Source organism: Balaenoptera musculus, chromosome 6 (genome assembly GCF_009873245.2).
Source record: "Balaenoptera musculus isolate JJ_BM4_2016_0621 chromosome 6, mBalMus1.pri.v3, whole genome shotgun sequence".
In the NCBI taxonomy this organism is placed as follows: Eukaryota; Metazoa; Chordata; class Mammalia; order Artiodactyla; family Balaenopteridae; genus Balaenoptera; species Balaenoptera musculus.
The window spans coordinates 203,371-224,555 of NC_045790.1; the positions used below are offsets into that span (position 1 = coordinate 203,371).

A 21,185-nucleotide genomic window follows, 5' to 3' on the forward strand; every position below is an offset into this window, starting at 1 on the left:
TCTCTTTTTTTGATTCTTTTCCCATTTAGGCCATTGCAGAGTATTGAGTAGAGCTCCCTGTGCTGTACAGCAGGTCCCTATCGGTTACCTATTTTATACATAGTGGTGTGTGTATGTCAACCTCAGTCTCCCAATTCCCACCCCCCCCCCCTTTCTCCCTGGGAGCCAAAAGTTTGTTTTCTGCACGTGTAACTCTGTCTCTGTTTTGTAAATTGAGGACAGGGTACAAATGAGCTTGTCTGTAGTGCACGGCTTTACTGCGCGGACAAGATGGCCTTTGGCTGGGTACCTTGTTGCCTCTGGAAGCAGTAGCACCACTCGTTGTTGGAGATGGAGCTGTCCTTGTACGTGTCACAGGAGCTGAAGAAGGCCTCCGTGCACCGCTCGTTCTTGTCCAGGTAAATGCTCCCAAGCTCCGACTGGTCCAGGAGCAGGTCGTAGTTTGTATCAAGTCTGTTAAACATCCAGCCGAGTGAATCCTTGCAAATTGGCAAAATACTGGTATCAAATCCTAAAGGCAAAGATGGAAGGATATTGGCTAAACATGAAAGTTGCCATCAGCAGCAAGCAAAATAAAGAAGTGTCACGGCGGGTTTGTAAGAACAAACCTGACTCCATGTTAGATCTGTTTCTTTTTCATTAACCTTTGTATCCTATTGCTTTTGCTACAGTTAAGAATGTTGCCTACAGCCTAAAACATACAGGATAGCCCAGTTCTCAAGGCTCTGACCTTTAAGGGGATAACATTTTTCCATTCATATAGAGATAAAAAGTTGCCCAACAGAGAATAACATTTGTCTTGTTGGAGGTTTACAGGAACATCGTGACCTGACCTGCGTGGATAGATGCAAGAACAAGGATTCTGACACCATGAAGTTTGCAACAACCAGCCACGCCCCTCCCTCACCTGGCCTTTAAAAATGCTTTGCTGAGACCCTTCTGGGAGTTTGGGGTTTTCTGGGCATGAGCCACCCATCTACTTGCTTGGCCCTGCGATAAACTTTTGTCTGCCCCAAACTCTGACGTTCCGATTTGTTTGGCCTCACTGTGCGTCACGCATACGAACTTGCAGTCAGGTTCCTTAGGGCACCTACTCAACAGTCAGAAGTCGGGCTTACATCCATCTTGAGTAACTGGTTTCAGAGTGAAGAGGGGGTAGTAATACACACCTCTCAGGAGAGCTGTGAGAGTTAACTAACCAGAATATAAGGCGTCTAGTACTAATCAGTCATTCATTCAGTGGCAGTTACTACTGTAATTATATCATATATTATTTACTATTCTTTTTTTGTTGTTCAAGCTTTTTCTGAGTAAATAGGCTAGACGCATGCCTTGCTAGGTGGATATACCTATAACTGAATAATAATACCCTACTCATAAAGAAGTAAAATTCATTTTTTATTCAAAGGAATGAAAATGCCCTTTGAACAAAAGTATAATGAACACAATAAATAATGACTTCAATAACGCTCTGTATCTTGGTACAACCGTGGTGACCGTGATAGTTCACAAGTAATATCCAGAGCAAGGATAACCAGCAGGTAATTTACACACTGCTCTGTCCTCTGCTTCCTACGAGGCAGCTTTTTAAGCACACAGCCACTAGAATGAGGCAGCAGGGTGCAGTGGCAGCAGATGTGCATCAGAGCTACACACCGTCGAAGTGTGGGTTACCCGGGTCAGCTGCTGACCTCGTGAAGGCTCGGTGTCCTAAAAAGCAGCAGATGCAACGTCAGCGTGTGAAGCGTAACCGAGAAATTTAATTTCAACTCTTCTTATTTGGCAGGTTTAAGCTACCTTGAACGCGGGTTTTGTCATCCGGTTTTTGTTTTATTTGTTACTTTTCATGCATTGCAAGTGAAAAAAATAATACTTGCGTCACTGGTATGGAAGAGAGGGTGTGTTTGGAGATACGACGGCTTTCTGAAAACCGAGTATCAGAAAGACTTAGTCTTCAACAGCAGGAGCTGAGGAGTTTAACCGTTTACGAGTGGAATCCCCTCTCAGGGGTAGTGAAGGTTATGTTCTAATAGTGCACTATTGTTCTAAATATGTTCTAAAACATGCACTATTTTGATAATTTTAGTTTGTTAAAATTCGAGATGCAAGAATAAATGCAGATATAGATATTTAAGGTTTCCTGTTCAAATCCTATCTAGCATTTTAAGGATACTTAGGATTAAAGATGAAATAGGACTTAAGCAATTCATAATTTCACCACCTTTTCAGGGTTTATTTTACTAATAAATTCAGAGCATATTTAGTGCTTTCTACCTGTGCATCACTGTCTCACAATGGGGGCCAAAGGTAAAGTGGTATTTGTGACACTTTCATAAAAGCAGAGAGACAGACAGAAATTCAGTGGTTTCCTCACTGTTTGTATTTTTCTTTGTAAAATTGTTTGTAGAACCAAACAGAATTCTCCCAAACAAACAGACAGAGAGCAAACATGAACTGCTCAATTCCTACTGACTTTCCAGGTCTTGACCCTGGTTCTGAGAATGCAGGGTTCAAACATACAGACAAGACCCCATTCTCTTAGAGTTTACTTTGAAAACCAGCCTGGTTTGAGATATTGGTTGAAACTGCCTCTTACCACCCGAAGTTGTCAAATGCCCAGGGATTACATGAAGAAAGCAACCTGCAGAAAAAGATATACTAAAGTCTGTAAAACCATTCAAAGAACCTGAATTCAGGGTGTGAGATTCTGGTGTGCCTTGGACCCCATCCTTCCTTCCCAAGCTCATTTTAGGAGGCAATGGAGAAACTTAACTGCCTTCAGCAAGATCTTTTTTGACCCACCTCCTAGAGTAATGAAAATAAAAACAAAAATAAACAAATGGGACCTAATGAAACTTAAAAGCTTTTATACAGCAAAGGAAACCATAAACAAAAGACAAACCACAGAACGGGAGAAAATATTTGCAAACAATGCAACCGACAAGGGATTAATCTCCAAAAATACAAACAGCTCATGCAGCTCAATATCAAAAAATCAAACAACCCAATCAAAAAATGGGCAGAAGACCTAAATAGACATTTCTCCAAAGAAGACATACAGATGGCCAACAAACACATGAAAAGATGCTCAACATCACTAATTATTAGAGAAATGCAAATCAAAACTACAGTGAGGTATCACCTCACACCGGTCAGAATGGCAATCATCAAAAATTCTACAAACAATAAATGCTGGAGAGGGTGTGGAGAAAAGAGAACCCTCTTGCACTGTTGGTGGGAATGTAAATTGATACAGCCACTATGGAGAACAGTATGGAGGTTCCTTATAAAACTAAAAATAGAACTATCATATGACCCAGCAATCCCACTACTGGGCATATACACTGAGAAAACCATAATTCGAACAGATACATGCACCCCAATGTTCACAGCAGCACTATTTACAATAGCCAGGACATGGAAGCAACCTAAGTGTCCATCGACAGATGAATGGATAAAGAAGATGTGGTATGTACATACAATGGAATATTACTCAGCCATAAAAAAGAATGAAATAGTGCGATTTGCAGAGATGTGGATGGACCTAGAGACTGTCATACAGAGTGATGGAAGTCAGAAAGAGAAAAACAAATGTTATATATTAACGTATATATGTGGAATCTAGAAAAATGGTATAGATGATCTTACTTGTGAAGCAGAAATAGAGACATAGACGTAGAGAACAAACGTATGGATACCAAGGGGAAAAGGGGGGGGCTGGGATGAATTGGGAGATTGGGATTAAGACATATATAATATTGATACTATGTATAAAATAGATAACTAATGAGAACCTACTGTATAGCACAGGGAACTCTACTCGGTGCCCTGTGGTGACCTAAATGGGAAGGATATCCAAAAAAGACGGAATATATGTATATATATAGCTGATTCATTTTGCTGTACAGCAGAAACTAACACAGCATTGTAAAGCAACTATACTCCAATAAAAGTTAATTAAAAAAGAGAAGGAGACTTACCTGCGTTTATGAACAATAGGTCTTGGAAGAGGAGAGAAGGGCACTGGGAGTCAGTGACGCGAGTTTATCCCCTCCCCCACCTACTTCTGAAGGGAGGGGTCATCTAGTGAGCCTCCCAGAGCTCTGCACGGGGCGGGGGGGGGGCCAGGGTGGTGGTGCTGCAAGAGCATCCCGTAAATGCACCAGAGTCTGCAGGGACAGGGAGTGTCTGACCCCCCGGGGAAAGGCCTGCTTATCTGCTTTTTGATGAGTCCTGTTGCTGCCAAAGTGGGAAAGGCAGCCGGAGTAGAGCGGCAGGGACGGCTCTGGGTCAAGCAGAGCCTGGAGGCTCAGTCTGGGTGCTGGGATGCTGAGGTGGGTGGGACACAGGGGACCCCAGAGGAGGTCCGCAGAAGCCAGCGGCTGGGTATCAACAAGAGAGCTCCCTGTTGGGAGGAGTGATGGAGGACCAGCGCAGAGACCACAGAGCAAGCGTGCCCTGTCCTCAGCACGGTGAGGCTGCAGTGCTGACGTGACCGGACTTTGTTTTATTGGGTGGGCCAAGAAGTGCCTTCAGTTTCTTAAGTAAAAATAAAAGACACAGTGTTCATTTTCACCAAGAACTTTATGGAACAACGTATTCACCCTTTTGTTCCACTACTTTCTGCCATTTTTCAGGCAACTTGATAATTCCATCTTCCCAAAACGTTTTGTCTTTTTGAGCAACGAACTGTTCCAGGTGCCTTTTACAGTCTTCCAGGGAATTGAAATTTTCTCCATTAAGAGAATTTTGTAAAGACTGAAATAAATAGAAATCCAAAGGTGCAATGTCTGGTGAATATGGCAGATGAATCAGAACTTCCCAGCCAAGCTGTAACAGTTTCTGCCTGGTTATCAAAGAAACACGCGGTCTTGTGTTATCCTGATGGAAGATTATGTGTTTTCTGTTGATTAATTCTGGACGCTTTTTGTTGAGTGATGCTTTCAGTTGGTCTAATTGGGAGCAGTACTTGTTGGAATTATTCATTTGGTTTTCTGGAAGGAGCTCGTAATAGAGGACTCCCTTCCAATCCCACCATATACACAACATCACCTTCTTTGGATGAAGACCGGCCTTTGGTGTGGTTGGTGGTGGGTTATTTCGCTTGCCCCACTATCTCTTCTGTTCCACACTGTTGTACAGTATCCATTTTTCATTGCCTGTCACAACTGGTTTTAAACATGGAATGTTTTCATTACGTTTCAGTAGAGAATCGCATGCGGAAATACGGTCAAAAAGGTTTTTTTCGCTTAACTTAGGTGGAACACAAATGTCAAAGCAATTCACATAACCAAGCTGGTGCAAATGATTTTCAGTGCTTGATTTGGATATTTTGAGTATGTCTGCTCTCTCCTGCGTGGTATAACGCTGATTGTTCTCAATTAATGTCTCGATTTGATCGCTATCAACTTCAACTGGTCTGCCTGACCATGGAGCATCGTCCAGTGAGAAATCTCCAGCACGAAACTTCGCAGACCACTTTTGACACATTTGGTCAGTCACAGCACCTTCTCCATACACTGCACAAATCTTTTTGTGCGTTTCGTTGCATCTTTACCTTTCTTGAAATAATAAAGCATAATATGCCGAAAATGTTGCTTTTTTTCCTTCTGTCTTCAATATTAAAATGGCTACGCAAAAACACACCAATTTTGATGTCTTTTTTTAAATGCACGCTGATATGACAGCTGTCACAGACAAACTAACAAAATTGTTTCAAATGAAGTTAAAGACAACTAAGTGCTACTAGAGCCATCTTACGGAGAAAACCGAACGAAACTTTTGGCCAACCCAATAGAAGGAAAACAGCCTCTGCACAGGATTAGATGGGAGCTGGGGCGGAAGCTGGGAGACCAGCAGGAAGTAACCATCACAGCCCTCGTGAGAGATTTCTGTGGATTGTTTGTATCACATCTTCACTCGAGCTTCTTTTGAACAATCATCAATCTTTAAAATATAAGTTTTAAAATGATCTCTGCCCAGCTTTTATGACGTGCCAGTCAACATCCTTGTCAGTTGTAATGTGTTGTTATTTTTCTCAGTATAGGGTGAAAGAAAAGTGGTCTTAACCGTTCAATGGTTTTTGTAGCTCTACTTTGAGGAGAGCTTTTCTACAAATCAGATATCAACATGAAAGAATATTTCTGAAAATATGACATGCATAGATACTTAACAAACCTTAGACACAACAGGACCAAGAGTTTATCCTTTATGTTACAAAGAAACGGACTTCTTATAGAGTACATGCCTGGTGAATGATCAATTTGATGACATGTGATGTCTTTGATGGAGAATGTCAGGGAATCTGATTTGGATTCAGGTCACTGGCCCGAGTTCTGCCACTACCTTGTTGTGGTTAAGTTATTTAATGTATCAAGGCTGTAATGTCCACACTGAGACCATGTGGGGATTTTTAAAGTATGATCTCTATGTTACCCTGGAGATAAAAAATACAGTGAGTTTATGTTATTTGAATGATATATTTATACACAAAGTTGTGTTACAAGGGTCACTGGAATGATAAGTAACAGAAAAGGACTAGAAATAAAATTATTCTGATAGTCTAAATTATCAATAAATGTGTACTATTCAGTATGATTCTGTTGATGCTACAAATATAAAATAAAATTAATTTGGGAAAAATTTTAAACTTTTGGAGCCACAGATACTATGTGGTGACTTTGAGCATCTTGGATATGCTACTGTATATTTATTATATATAAAATACAGTACAAATATTATATATGTGTATATATAGAGAGAGAGGAAAGAATTCTAGGTCCAGCCAGAAATCTGACTTGGGTCACCAAAGTAAAAACTTTTGCTTTCACCCAATTTCTGAAGTCTACTTTGCCTCATAGAAACATAACCACTCCAGCTTCCTTATGATTAGAATTTCCACTATTTTACTTTCAACTAATTTTCATTTTACATTTAAAATGGGTCTCTGAGAGACAGCATGGCACTGAGTCTCACATTTTTTCCAAGTCTGACAATCTTGGCCTTTTTACTGAAGTGTTAAGGCCACTTGCATTTAATATTATCAAAATGGTTGTATTTAAAACTTCCATCTTGTTATTATTTGATTTGTCCCCTCTATTATTTGTCTTTTCCTGTCTTGTTTTTTATTAAACATGTTGCTCTTGTTTTTTATGATTCCCACTTAATCTCCACTATTGGTTTATGTGGCAGGCAAAACCGTGGTCCCTCAAAGATATCCACGTGGACCTATGTGATACCACATCCAAAAGGGAGTTATGAGTATGGGTGGAATTAAAGTTCCTAATCAGTTGACTTTAAAATTGGGAGCTCATCATGGATTATCTGCATTGACCCCACCTAATCACATAAACCCTTAAAAGTGAAGAACTTTTCCCAGCTGTAGTCAGACAGAAATGACACAGAAAAAAAAAGGCTTTAAGGAAGGAGGCTGTGAGCCCAGGAACACGGGTGGTCCCTAGGAACTGAGCACAACACAAAGGCAAGGGGGCCCTGGTCCTACAGCCGCAGGAGCCGAATTCTGACCACCATCCACTGACCAGGGAAATGGATCCTCTCCTGGAGCCTCCGACACCTCGATCTTAGTGTGGTGAGACCTGCGTTAGACCTCGGACCTACAGAGCTGTGAAACGATGAATCTGTGCTCCTAAACTACTAAGTTTTGAGGTAATGCTACATCAGCAGTAGAAAATTAACGTAGTTTATTCACTATATTTATTTTATTGTTTGGTGGTTGCCCAGGGTTTACAGTATATGTCACTGGCTATCATGTCTACCTTCAGATGATGTCACAGCCTTGACATCCGCTGTAAGGAACTTACCAGAGTGTACTTAGACCCCAATTCCTCCACACTTTCTGCAATTCATACATTTAAATTCTACATGTTATAAACCCCATGCGCTGTTACAGTGTTTGCTCTAAACAACTTAATCGCTTTTCAACTGATTAAAAATGAGAAAAGAAACCCTTTTACTTTAAAGGAAACTTTGTTTTCTATGCATGACACTCTGACACCAAGTGTGCGGGTTTTCCGCCCAGCAGTACTCTATTTTCTGTGGACGGCAGTGAGGGTCCTGCAGCTCAGTTCAGTCCTTACGTCCGTCCTCAGACCCCAGAGCCTATGGGCTCAGCTCCACAAGACGGCGCCCACCCCACATACCAGCTGCGAGAGGTGGGGACTTGGGTCGACTGGGCTGCAGACGGGGGTTCCCACAACACTCCTCAGGTTCCGTAACTTACTAGAACGGCACAGAACTCAGGGAAAACATTACCTACGTTTGCCAGTTCATTATAAAGGCAATTATAAAAGATAGCAACAGACAGCCTGATGAAGCGGTACCCAGGGCGAGTTCTGGAAGGGTCCCGGGCCGGAGCTTCTGTCCCACGGGGCTGGCGTGTGTCACCCTCTCAGCACGGGGGTGCACCCACCAACCCAGAAGCTCTCTGGACCCTGTGATTGGGGATTTTATGGAGACTCCACCACGGAGGCATGAATGACTATTAACTCCATCTCCTCCCCAGAGGATGGAGGGGGGCTGAAAGCTCCCCCCTCCTAACCGGAGCTCGGTCTTTCTGGTGACCGCCCCCCAACCTGGGGCCATCCAGGAGCCCCCTAGTCACCCCCTTCCATAGAAGACGCTCCTTTCACCCAGCAGTTCCAGGGGATTCGGGAGCTCTGTGGAAGGAGCTCCTATTACCCTCATCACGCAGGAAATAACAAGGGTTTTAGGAACCCTGTGTCAGGAACTGGGGTCAAAGACCAGATATTAGAACAAGATATGCTCCCAGCACCTCTACTACTCAGGAAATTAGGGTAACAGAAGCTCTGTGTCAGGAATCCTGGGCAGGGACCAAATGCATTATTTCTCACCATGTCACATTTCTGGTCCCCGATAGTCCTCTGCATAGATAGAAACTTCTGCGTGGCATCACTACCTTCTAGAAATTCCTGTAACATTTCTTGAAATCTCTCAACTTTGGATTGTTTAAAATGTCTTTTGATTTTAGCTTTCTTTGCCAGGGATGGTAGTTTTTTTCTTTTCTTTTAGCACATTAGAAATGTTCCACTGTGTTCTGGCCTCAAGGTCTCTGGGGAAAAGCTTGCCGATGCCCTGATCTTTGTTCCTCTGAACAAAATTTGTCCTCCCCCCTTTATTTTCCTTCCAGCTGCTTTTAAGAGGCTCTTCTTAATGCTGACTTTTAGCATTTTGATTAGGGTATGCTTTGGTTCGTTTTTCTTTGTTTCTGTTTCTTGATGTTTGTTGTACTTGTATCTGTGGGTTTATAATATTCATCAAGTTCAGAAAATTTTAGCCATTATTTCTTCATGTAACTTTCTAAGCCTCACACCTCCAGTACTGTTACTCATAGGTAATGCATCTGACATGGCCCCAGAGTTCACTAAGACACAGGCTTCTGTTTGTTTCTTTTTTCCTATGTGCTTTATTTTGGGTAGTCTCTATCATATCTCTTCAGGTACATGGACTTTTTCTTCTGCAGTGTCCAATGTGCTTTTAACTCACCCAGCACATTCTTCATTTCATTTATTGCCGGCTTCCCCAGATATACTATGTGGTTGTTTTCTTCATATATCTCCTCTTGCAACTGCTGTCCCTGTTTACCTTTATATAACTGTGCATATTAATAATATTTACCATAGTTGTTTCAGGTCCTTGTATACTCATCCCATCATCACTGTTATTTCTGGGTATATTTTCTGGATTGCAGTTTCTCCAAGTTGTGGACCATATTTTTATGCTTCATGGCATACTTGGTAGATCTCAGTTGGATGCTGCACATTGTGAATTTTAAGTTATCAGTGGTTGGGTTTTGTGGAATACCTCTACGTGTTATACTTACTTCTGGCATGAAGTTAAAAACCTGCACGTCAGTCTGACTCTGAAGGCAGCTTTAAGGCTTTGTTATGTGGGTGCAGAGCAGACCTTCATTCCAGGACAGATATAGTCCCACCAGCAATGCAAGTCTTATTTCATCATAGGGACGAACAACCATTTCTTCATCTACTCACCAGGCAAGGACATTTGGGTTCTGGCCAGTTTTGTAATTATAAATAAAGTTGCTATAAACATTCACATATATGTTTTTATGTGAGTGTATGTTGTAATTTCTCAAGGATAAATATCTTGAGATGGGATTTCTGGGTCATATGGTACGTTTATGCTCCTTTTAGAAAACACTGCCCAACCGTTCTTCAGAGTGGCTGCACCACTTTGCATTCCCACCAGCAGCGGACGAGAGACACAGTTACCCAGGCCTCACCTAGCACTGCTATTCACTTGGAGCCATTCTCATAAGGATGTAAGAGGCATCTCACTGTAAACAAAAGTTTAGCCTCTCCCTAATGTTGACGGACGTCCAGATTCTTTTCATGTGTTAATTACACCATATCCCTTCTTTGGTGATGTGTACAGATGTTCTGCCCACTTTTAGTTGGGTTGTTTGTTTTACCACTATTGAGAAATGAGTGTTATTTATATTTTCTAGATGCAAGTCCTTTATCAGATATGTATTTGCCAATATTTTGTCCCACTTTGTGGCTTGTCTTTTCACTGTTTAATCAGTAGCTTTCAAAAATCAAACATTTTTAACGTTGATGAAGTTTGGCATCACTTTTTCCTTTTATGCATCGTGTCTAAGAAACCTCTGCTGACGAAAGGTGACATGTGTTTGTGCTTATGTTTCCTCCTATAAGTTTTATAGTCTTAGGCTGTCCACTTAGGACTGACTTTTACTTCAGGTAAATGATGACTTTGGGACTCTCTTCCACGGACTGCTCCGTTGGACACAAGTGAAAGTCAGGCCACCCTTACCCCACTTGGGGAGAAAGTGAACCTCCCGGCTAGGGGCGGGGACTGCATGTTCCCTTGTGCTCTGCACGTGCCTTGTGTTGCCCCATCGCGGGACACACTGCAGCCCTGGGCCCAGTGAACACATGGCCTGCCGGCCAAGGCAGCTCCCCAGAGGGAAGCAGACACCGAGCTCTGGACCCCTGCCTGGGTCCCCCAGGCTCTCTCCTGGTCACAGAGCCCAGGACGAGGTACACACACGTGGCCCCTTCCCCAGGGCGGCTGCCTGCCCCACGTCTAATCCCGACACCACCAGGGTCACTGCGGGCTTTGTTCCTGTAGCTGCGCATCTCGAAGTGAAAACCGGGCACAAATGGGATCCCCTCCCCACCCTGTCCCAGCGCCTCTACCTTCCTTCCTGGTCCTCAGAGCTGCAGTCAAGGGTAATCAGTCAAAATCAGTGCAAGGAACCCCAGGATCTTAAAAACAATCACGCAAAATTAGTACATTTAGGGATTATTATAAATGATCCCCTTTTAGTTTATGTGTAATTAACTTTAAAACTAGTGAGAAGGTAATACTTCATATAAAAAAATTACTCATGGGCTTCCCTGGTGGCACAGTGGTGGAGAATCTGCCTGCCAATGCAGGGGACACGGGTTCGAGCCCTGGTCTGGGAAGATCCCGCATGCCGCGGAGCAACTAGGGCCGTGAGCCACAACTACTGAGCCTGTGCGTCTGGAGCCTGTGCTCCGCAACAGGAGAGGCCGCGATAGTGAGAGGCCCGCGCACCGCGATGAAGAGTGGCCCCCACTTGCCGCAACTAGAGAAAGCCCTCGCACAGAAACGAAGACCCAACACAGCAAAAATAAATAAATAAATTAAAAAAAATTACTCATAAATAGATTTAACTCATTATCAACCTTTGCATTTTCCAACGGATGTTAGAACACGGGGACCCAATGCTACAAGTGATAGAGTGGAGACTAAATAAACAGAAAGTACATAAACTGAATTTAAAAACCACGCGATGCTGTCTGCTTCTAGTGTTTCTAAAAATGGCTCGCTCCCTATTTTTCTCCACTGCTCTGACCGGGTCTGTGCTGTACGTCTGGGTTAGAACGTGGCCCCAGTGTTCCAGCTGGGACATTCTTCTCATAACAGGCTCCATGCCCAATTTCCAGGAGCTCACAACTCACAGTGTTATCACAAAGACAGGGGATCTGTGCGTGAAATGCTCTCCTATTGTCACAAAAAGGATCAAATCTGCTAGTCTGTCAATATGAGATGAGAGAAAAAATAACTGAGGGATAATTTAAATTTATAAAACTGAAATATGTATTAGTTAGGAAACTGACACAATGCAACATTCAAAAATGGTTTTTTAGAGTCTAAGGTAATTTGTACCTTATAACAAATTCAGAAATAACACACAGCTGTGTATGGTTTACTCAGAGTGGCTTCAGGTCACAGGCTGTGGTTCTGCATGGCGTGGCCTGAAGGTCTCCGACGGCCGTGACTTCCTGAAAGTTCCCCTTGGGTCTTTGCAAGGTCCTCCTCCCTTGAGAATGATAACTTTCATGAACTTTTATGATAGTTTTTCGAAACAGAAGTAACCTAGGGCTCAATCTTATAATAAATGTCATATTTGGGATACTTATATTTTTAGGATGTTAAAAATAATAAGTATGGGGCTTTCATCAGCATAAAAAGAATATTATATGCAAACAATTAAATTAAAAAGGATAAAATTACCATGTTTGTATGCAGACAAGGATGGGAACTGCATTTAGAAGGAGGTTAGCTCATTTACTTTCTTCTCCTCTCCAGTGTTCCTGAGATAATAGTTGACATAACATTGTATTACTTAGTCCAAAGTATGCAGCATATTCTTTTAGCAACTTTCAAATACACAACACAGCATTGTTAACTGTAGTCGCCATGCTGCACATTACATCCCAGGACTTATTTATCCCCAGAACCTCTTATCTTCTAAGTGGAAGTTTGTACCTTTTGACCCCTTCACTCAGGTCCCCCATCACCCATGCCCACCTCTGGGAACTACCAGTCTGCTCTCTGTAGCCATGAGTTCTCTTTTTTTTAGATTCCTCATACACATGAGATCATAGGGTATTTGCCTTTCTCTGTCTGACTTATTTCACTTATATTTGGGATATTTAAAAGAGAACATTTAAGTAAAGCCATTGTAATTTACTTATGTTGTAAAATTTGTCATTATCTTAAAACGCTTTCAATAGTTAAACTAAAATTTTTTATCATGGTATGAGACTCTATCAAAGTCTGTCTGAAGAAAGTAATACTATAATTTACTTGTTACTTGTTATTTTGTAACTTAGGTGTTGCTGAGCAATCAAGCATAGCTAGGGTGTGAAGCTGGGCATTGTATTGAAAATAAATTACAACGAACCTTGTGCGAGAAGATAATGCTTAACTCTTGAGACATTTTACAACATTCTCTCCTTTTATTTATTAATCCATTTTTGTCAGTGTCCTTCCTTTATCTGTTCCTTAAGTATTGGTATTCTATCTAAAATATGACACAAATGAAAGTATCTATGAAACAGAAACAGACTCAGCGAGAGAACAGACTTGTGGCTGCCAAGGGGGAAAGAGCAGGTAGGGGAGGGATGGATGGGGAGTTTGGGATTAGCAGATGCAAACTAGTACATATAGGATGGATAAACAACAAGGTCCTACTGTGTAGCACGGGGAACTATATTCAATATCCTGTGATAAACCATAATGGAAAAGAGTATTAAAAAAAAGGATGTAAAAAAATAATAAATATTGGTGTTCTAAAAACTCATTTCTCAACTGATTTTTTTCTATTTATTCACACCAGCTCGTGGGGGGATCGTTCACTTACGTGGTCTTAACCAACGCCCCTCAGAGCCCACAGCCTATGTCTTCAGCCCCCCTACCTTTCCTGAGGTTCATACTACGTAAGTATAAGCACAGGTCTTATCATATAAGACATTGTATGATAACAGTACACTGATTATGTAATCACATATACACATATCTCAGACAAGTGTGGTTTACAGGATACAGTCTGAATCCACTTTTATTTTTTCTCTGATGCTCTCTACACATTTGTTCTTTGGTGAAAGTTTCATTCTATCTCTGGGTGAAAGCCCAGGTGGCCCCCTAATTCCTTCAGCTCGGCTTCAGGTAACAAGTGTAGGTGAACTGGCGTTTCAGAATGCCTGACCTCACGTGACCCACACAGCCCCAAACCTGACCCTCCGGTCCCCACCTGGGGATGTGGCAGAGGCAGTCATGTAAGGGGAGCACCATGTACCCAGTCCTTCTTCATTCCCTTTTTGTCTTATGACTCTTCTCTTACCTTCTCTTTTTCTTATGACCACCTCCAGTTTGGGAGTAGGTGAAGGACACTTAAGGGTGGGGGGGGAGTTTCTCACCACACTGATGTCTGGCTGAGGATGGCTTTGTGCTGGGTGGGTTCATCAGGCTTTTAAAGCTTCATCTGTCTTTCTCCTTGTAGATCCTTTTATGGACCTTCCAGGGCTCCCTGGTGTGAACAACTGCATCTCCTGGATGTGTGACACTCCTCTGCCATCACCTCAGCCCCTGCGCACCTGGTGGTCCATTCTCTGTTGGGACTTACTCACTACTCCCTCTTGGGCAGAATTACATTGGTTCTCACTCACATGGCTCAAATATTGTCCACAGTAAATATCCTTGTGTGTCTTGACCAAACACACAACTCCAAAGCAGCAGCAACTTTCCTTTGCTTTGACATCAAACAAGTAAGCAGCTCATGACTGTCTCTGACTCTCAGATTTTCCTGGTGAAATTCAGACCAGAATCCAATTGTCTGGGAACACATAGAAAACTGAGTGGTTTTGTTGAAATCTGTCTCTCAATTTGAAGTGAAGGGAAGCACAAATTTATCATCTTCTTAGATAACATTAAAAACTCTGGACAGTAAAACATAAGTTTGTTTTGAGGTAGTGAGTGCATTTAGGGAAAGACATCCAAAGCAGTACAAATCGTTCATTATCAGCTCAGGACAGGGAGCTGGGGAAGGAAACGCTTAGACAAGACTCACTCAAGGACTCACTTGGGCAGAAAGACCGATGTCCCAGGCCTGGTCAGGCACAGTAAGGATAGGAGAGTATCCTTCACTTGTAAAAGGAAAGAGAAATCACTATGCAGCACCCTCTGAATTTTATATATCCCATGACTTATGAAATATTTAGCATACAGAAATCTTCAATTAAGGATATAAAAATTATCATGGAAGTAAATGGTTTACTGTATGAAAATCATCTCCTTAAAATAATCTTTATAGGTAGAGATATAAAGTATTAGGGATGCCCACCAAAATACTTTTTCCTAAAATTAAGGACATGGTTTTAATCATTAAATCTCAAGATACTAAAAACCTGGGTAAATTTTTGAAATTTCCAACAGTTAGCGCCAAGACTAATATGAGTAAATGTGACAAAGAAATAATTTAATGGACAAAAGTCTTTCTCTTGTGAGTTGGTATAGATTATCAATATAACTCAATTCAAGAAAGCTTTAAATACATGTATTAATCCCACTCTATAAAAGTTATTTATATTTATAAGAAAAGAAACAGAAACATTCAGAAACATGATAATAAAAGCAAAATAATGATTAGTAATTTTTGGAAACATTTCTAAAATCTTTAGCCAAGATGAAATAGGAAACTATCCTCTTTGTGCAAGTGTGTTTATATGTCTTTATGTGTAAGAGTCTATCAGAGGCAGCTATCACAATCTAGATGAATTATGTATTTGAACTAGTTTAATATTCCTTGAGTACTGAGAGATCCATTGGGAGGTTACATGAAGACGCATAGAGCATAAGTTCATAAGTTCAGAGCCCATAAAATCTATATTCAAATCCCAGCTCTACCACTTACTTATTGTGTGACTTCATGTTTTAACTCTCAACCTTCTTCATTATAAAGTGGAGAAAATAGTATCTATCCCGTCCCCTTATCCTCCACATTCACCAATTCTTATATTCCTTTAGCGCACTGAAATTCCCATGAGACATCCAAAATCACTTTTAATAAATGCCTAGCAATGTCTCTTCTCTTCAAAGATGTGTCAAAATTTTCTGAAAAGCAGAAGTTATCAAACACAAAGTCTTTATAATCGAAAATCATCTCTCAACATTCCTGAGTGTTTATGCCACTGTAGAGAATGGAGTTATTCACATCTAGAATGTAGACACGTAGCAGGTCAGTCCCTCATCTTACAGAAATGCAAGCCTGTATTAACAACTGCATCTGCTTAGGCAGCAAATATATCAGCATAACTGAGATTCACATAAAATCAATGTAAAACCACTCAAAGGAAAGCAAAAACTCATTAAATGTAAATTTTGAAACATAGTCAAACTGACTGACAGATTGCCCTCACTCATGAAGGTTTAAAATTTTAAAGAGTACTGTAATACCAAAAAAAAAAAAGAAGACTGTTAAATTCAGGAAGGAAGAGGGGTAAACAGGAATATGTAATGGAAAATAAAGTATCATTCTAGCCCACACTGGGTTCAATACACAGGTCTTGTAGATTCAAAGACAAAAATAAGGTAAAACAAAAATCCTCTCCTCAACCTGTCATTTAAATAGTTATTTTAGATTCTGTTTCCAGTAATGTCTGAGTAACATATACTGGACTGATTCTCCTACTCATAAATTGTTAAACTCTGCACATAATTAAAAAAAAAGACAGGAAGGAACCAAAGAGTGGTTAAGAAGCAGGCACGCTCTGGCGGGTAACCCACACTTTGAGGAGGGAAGTTCTACGGAGTGAATTCTCAGGTCTCACTGTTTTTCAGCCTGGGGACAGATCTGGCATGGCAAATCACATGAGGGACGATGGTGGCAAAAGAATGCAGACATTCCAGCTTGGAAGAATCAAAAGACTGTGTAAAACTGCTGAAGATCTAGGGAGAAATTCGGGAAGGAAAAGAGCCAGAGAGCCCAACATTGTCTGCCCTAGATTCTGATGACCCATCAGACACACACACACACACACACACACCCTGTGGACTCAACTCACCTCCACTAGAGGCTGCAAATCTGAACTGAGGTTAGAGCTGGTGCCCAAGAAATATAGTTTTCATTTAGAGCCCAACAAAATTAATCATCTGCTGAAACAAAAAACACGCAGTGGACTAAACTAACATAACAAAGCCTCCCACAATTTAATATCCATAACATCGGGGGCACCATCCAGAATTAGGAGATCTATAAAGCACCAGGGAAATGGGACACGTTCTTAAAAGAAGAGATGATCAGTTGAGAATAATCCTGAGATGAACCAGTTGTTGAGGTAGCAGACAAAATTTTAAAGCAAATAAAATAGCTCTCTTTAATGAAGGAAAAAATATGCTTGTAATAATTGCAATGACAGGAACGATGAGAAGAGAAGTAGAAATTATAAGAAAGAACTAAATAGAAAGTCAAGAATAAAATAACAGATAAAGCTACACAACTTTTAAAAAAATCACAGATGAAGTCAAGAGCAGAAGTGAGTACACAGAGGAAAGAAAGATACTTGTCTATAGAGCAGCTGCAAGGATCTACTGCGAAGAAAAGCCAGGATAGGGATGAGCAGAGCCTCTGAGACTGTTACATTATATCAGGGAGCAAAACACATGTAATTCAAGCCCAGAAGAGAAGAGAGAGAGAACGGGGCAGGAGAAGTGGTCGGAGGAAAGGTGGTAGAAGTTTTGATAAATATCTAAATTTACAGATTAAAGAGATGTAACAGTCCTCAAGCAAAAACATAGAGGAGGTCATTTCTAGTCAAACTGCTAAGAACTAAAGATAAACGACACATCACACTTAAACAATTCAGTTAAATCCTGGTATCTCAACAGAAATTACAGAGTCCAGGAAGGGTTGAATGATATCTTTACATGAGGAAAGAAAATATGTTTTTAATGCTTTCAAACATCTATATCCAGTGAAAATATTCTTCAGGCAAGAATTCCCTGCTTCCACTGAGGGAGGAAGTTGAAAAGAGTATTTTTCTCACCCTAACAATAAGAAAAATATGAATAATCTACAAAACCACAATTTTTTGAGCTCATCAGGGACTCTGTGTCTCTGGGCAGTGTAATAACTCAGGACCCATGACAGGCTTGTGGCTCCAGAAGGAGATGGTGCGAGCATTTGATCACCTGAGAAAGCCACAGAACATTACATAAGCTAAGGAGGAGAACGCAGCCAAGATCTTCCATGAATTGCGGAAGGCTTAGTGTATGTCTACTCTATGACAGCAAACAACCCCTGGAAGCCACAAAAGGAAGAGGAATCCATAAGCACCAACAGATTTTATTCCACAGACCACAGCAAGTGCTTTCAAGAAAGACACAGGGTGGGACAAGAGACCCAGGAAAGCCACGTGAGAAGCAGAAGCTGCTGTGAGAAAGTATGAGGGTCCACCTATGCCCCCTTTCCTGTACCCCTCACAGAGCAAGCGTGAAGTTCCTGGGGGAGAGCGGGAGCCTCTGTCACCCTGTGGACACAGCTGAGGATACTTCACCAGAGGAGTGGGAAAGAAAAGCCCAGCTCTCTCTGAGTGAGAGGACAATATTCAGGGTACAGATCATGGGAGAACCCTGCCACCAGCGGAGGATCGGGTCTCTGAGAAGGTCCCACCTCGAGACCCAGGTACATGGTCCTACCTACGGCTACAGCTCAACCGGAACAGAAAGGGATCTCCTAGGTCCGGGTAGCACCTGTCGAATACCGAGTATCAGTAGCCTGCCAGCGGGGGAAAGACCATGAAGGGGGACCTTCCCTGAGGCTGGGTTTCAAAGGAAAACCATAAAGAAGCATGTGGAGAAAAAGGCCATGGTAACTAGCCCCACAAGCACAAGGCAGCACAAAGGAATCTGAAGCTTGAGATGTAGTGAAAGCGACAATAATAAACCAAACCACAACCAAGTGCAGGTATATGACTGGACCGACTTGATCACCTTATCAAAGGCCAAGCACAACAGGAGGCAGCCTCACTTCCAGGCATAAATACTATTTACCTCAGTCTTACTGTCTACTCAACGTGTCCACTTTTAACGAAAGAAACAGACATACAAAAAAGGAAGGAAAAATTTAAAAACATTGCTATGAGATGAAACACTCCATAGAAACAAACTCAGATATGACAGAGGCAGCAACTATCAGAGAAGTAATTTAAAATGAATATGATTAATAGATTAAACGCTGTAGTATAAAAGGTAAAATCTGCATTAAAACTATAGGCAGAAACTATAAGAAAAAGAACCTAAAAGATACGTCAGGAGGAGTAGACGGAGGAGGAGGAGCAGGAGTACAGGGCACACAAGGCCTGTAGATCCTTAGCAAACAGACCAACAGGGCTTCCGTGGTGGCGCAGTGGTTGAGAGTCTGCCTGCCAATGCAGGGGACACAGGTTCGAGCCCTGGTCTGGGAAGATCCCACATGCCACGGAGCAACTGGGCCCGTGAGCCACAACTACTGAGCCTGTGCGTCTGGAGCCTGTGCTCCGCAACGAGAGAGGCCGCGATAGTGAGAGGCCTGCGCACCGTGATGAAGAGTGGCCCCCGCTTGCCGCAACTAGAGAAAGCCCTCGCACAGAAACGAAGACCCAACAAAGCCAAAAATAAATAAATAAATAAATAAATTTTTTTTAAAAAAAGATGATACTATCTTTAAAAAAAAAAAGAAACAGACCAACAGAAAGTGATTGAAATGGCAGAAGGAAAAGAGAGAGAAAATAGGGTAGAAGAAATATTGCAAGAGTTGATGAAGAACCCTCCAAATTAATGAGATACATCAGACCACAGAGATAAGAATCTTAGAGGACACGAAACAGGATAAGAATCAAACAAACAAAGAAACAAAACCTAGACACATCAGAGTCAAAAGCGAGTGATGAGGAGAAAAATCTTTAAAGCAGCTAGAGGCAAAAACACATTTCCACAGAGGAACGAAGAGAAGAGAATGACAGCAGACTTCCCAGCTGAAACCACAGAAGCCAGAATACAAGGAAAATACATTTGTAACATGCTGAAAGAAAATGGGCTCTTGACCCAAAACTATTTACCCAGAGAAATTATCTTTGCAAAAGGAGAAGTACCTTTTAAGAAACAAAAATGGGAGAAAATTTATTTAAAACAGATGTGATCTATAAGAATTGTTGAAAAAAAAAAAAGAGTTCTTTAGGCAGAATAAATGTGGTATCAGGTAGAAACTTGGATTGCTACAAAAAAGAAACTGAAGAATTCTGGATGTTGCATAAATAAAGATAAATATGAAATTCAGGTTTTTAATTTTAAATTGTTTTAAAAGATAATTGAATGTCTAATCTAAAGCTATTAGCAATGCATTTGTATTTGTAGTATATGTAAAAGCAAAACATACGTCAAAATAGCACAAAAGATGGGATAAATTGAAAGCTGTAATTCCTTCTAATGTATACAAAATGGCAAAATATTATTTGAAGGTAGCTTGTGAAAAATTAAATTTATATCTTATAAATCCTAGAGCAACCAATAAAAATCTTTTAAAAGCAGGTAAAGTAAAAGAATGTCAAGAGCAGAGTTAAATGAAATCATAAAAATACTTAACTGGTCCAAAACAAGGCATTATAAGAAAAGAAAATGGGCAAAGAGGAGATGGAAAAAATAAAAAATAGCTAGCAAGAAAGCAGATTGTAATTAAACCATATCAATAACTGTATAAAATGCAAATAATCTAAGCATATCAATTAAAATACAAAAAAAAATGCCAGACTGAATAAAAAACCAAGGCTCAACTATATATTATTCTAAAGGAAACCATTAAAAAAATGGCATAGTAGGTTGAAATTAATAGATTGGGAAAAAAATATCATGCAAACACTAATGAAAAGAAAGTCAAACTGATTCTACTAATAATATATTTGACTTCAGAATAAGGAATGTTACCAAGATAAAAAGGGGCATTATATAATAATAAATTGTTCAGTAAGAAGACAAAACAACCCTAAATGCGCTTGTATCAGAAATGAAGCTTCAAAATACATGACAAGGGGATTTCCCTGGTGGTACAGTTGTAAAGAATCTGCCTTCCACTGCAGGGGACGCGGGTTTGATCCCTGGTCCGTGAACTAAGATCCCACATGCTGCGGGGCAACTAAGCCCGTGCGCCACAACTACCGAGCTCCCATCCTCAATGAGAGAGCCCGCGTGCTGCAAACTACAGAGCCCATGCGCTCTGGAGCCTGTGCGCCACAACCAGAGAGAAAAAAACCCTCAAGCCACAACTAGAGAGAAAAAACCCTCAAGCCACAATTAGAGAGAAGCCCGTGTGCTGCAACGAAAGA

At 41.1% G+C, this 21,185-nt stretch overlaps 1 protein-coding gene across 4 annotated transcripts in view; it reads right to left on the reverse strand.

Moving 5' to 3' along the window:
• Nucleotides 1-21,185, reverse strand: part of SPOCK3 (SPARC (osteonectin), cwcv and kazal like domains proteoglycan 3) — a 433,554-nt gene that overhangs the window by 12,710 nt on the left and 399,659 nt on the right. For 3 of the 4 annotated variants that reach the window (XM_036854214.1, XM_036854213.1, XM_036854216.1), the window contains one exon: nt 290-511. The exons of the other annotated variant lie outside the window; for it this stretch is intronic. In XM_036854214.1, coding sequence (XP_036710109.1) covers nt 290-511 — 222 coding nt within the window. The remainder of the gene's footprint in view (nt 1-289; nt 512-21,185) is intronic. 4 annotated transcript variants of the gene reach the window in all.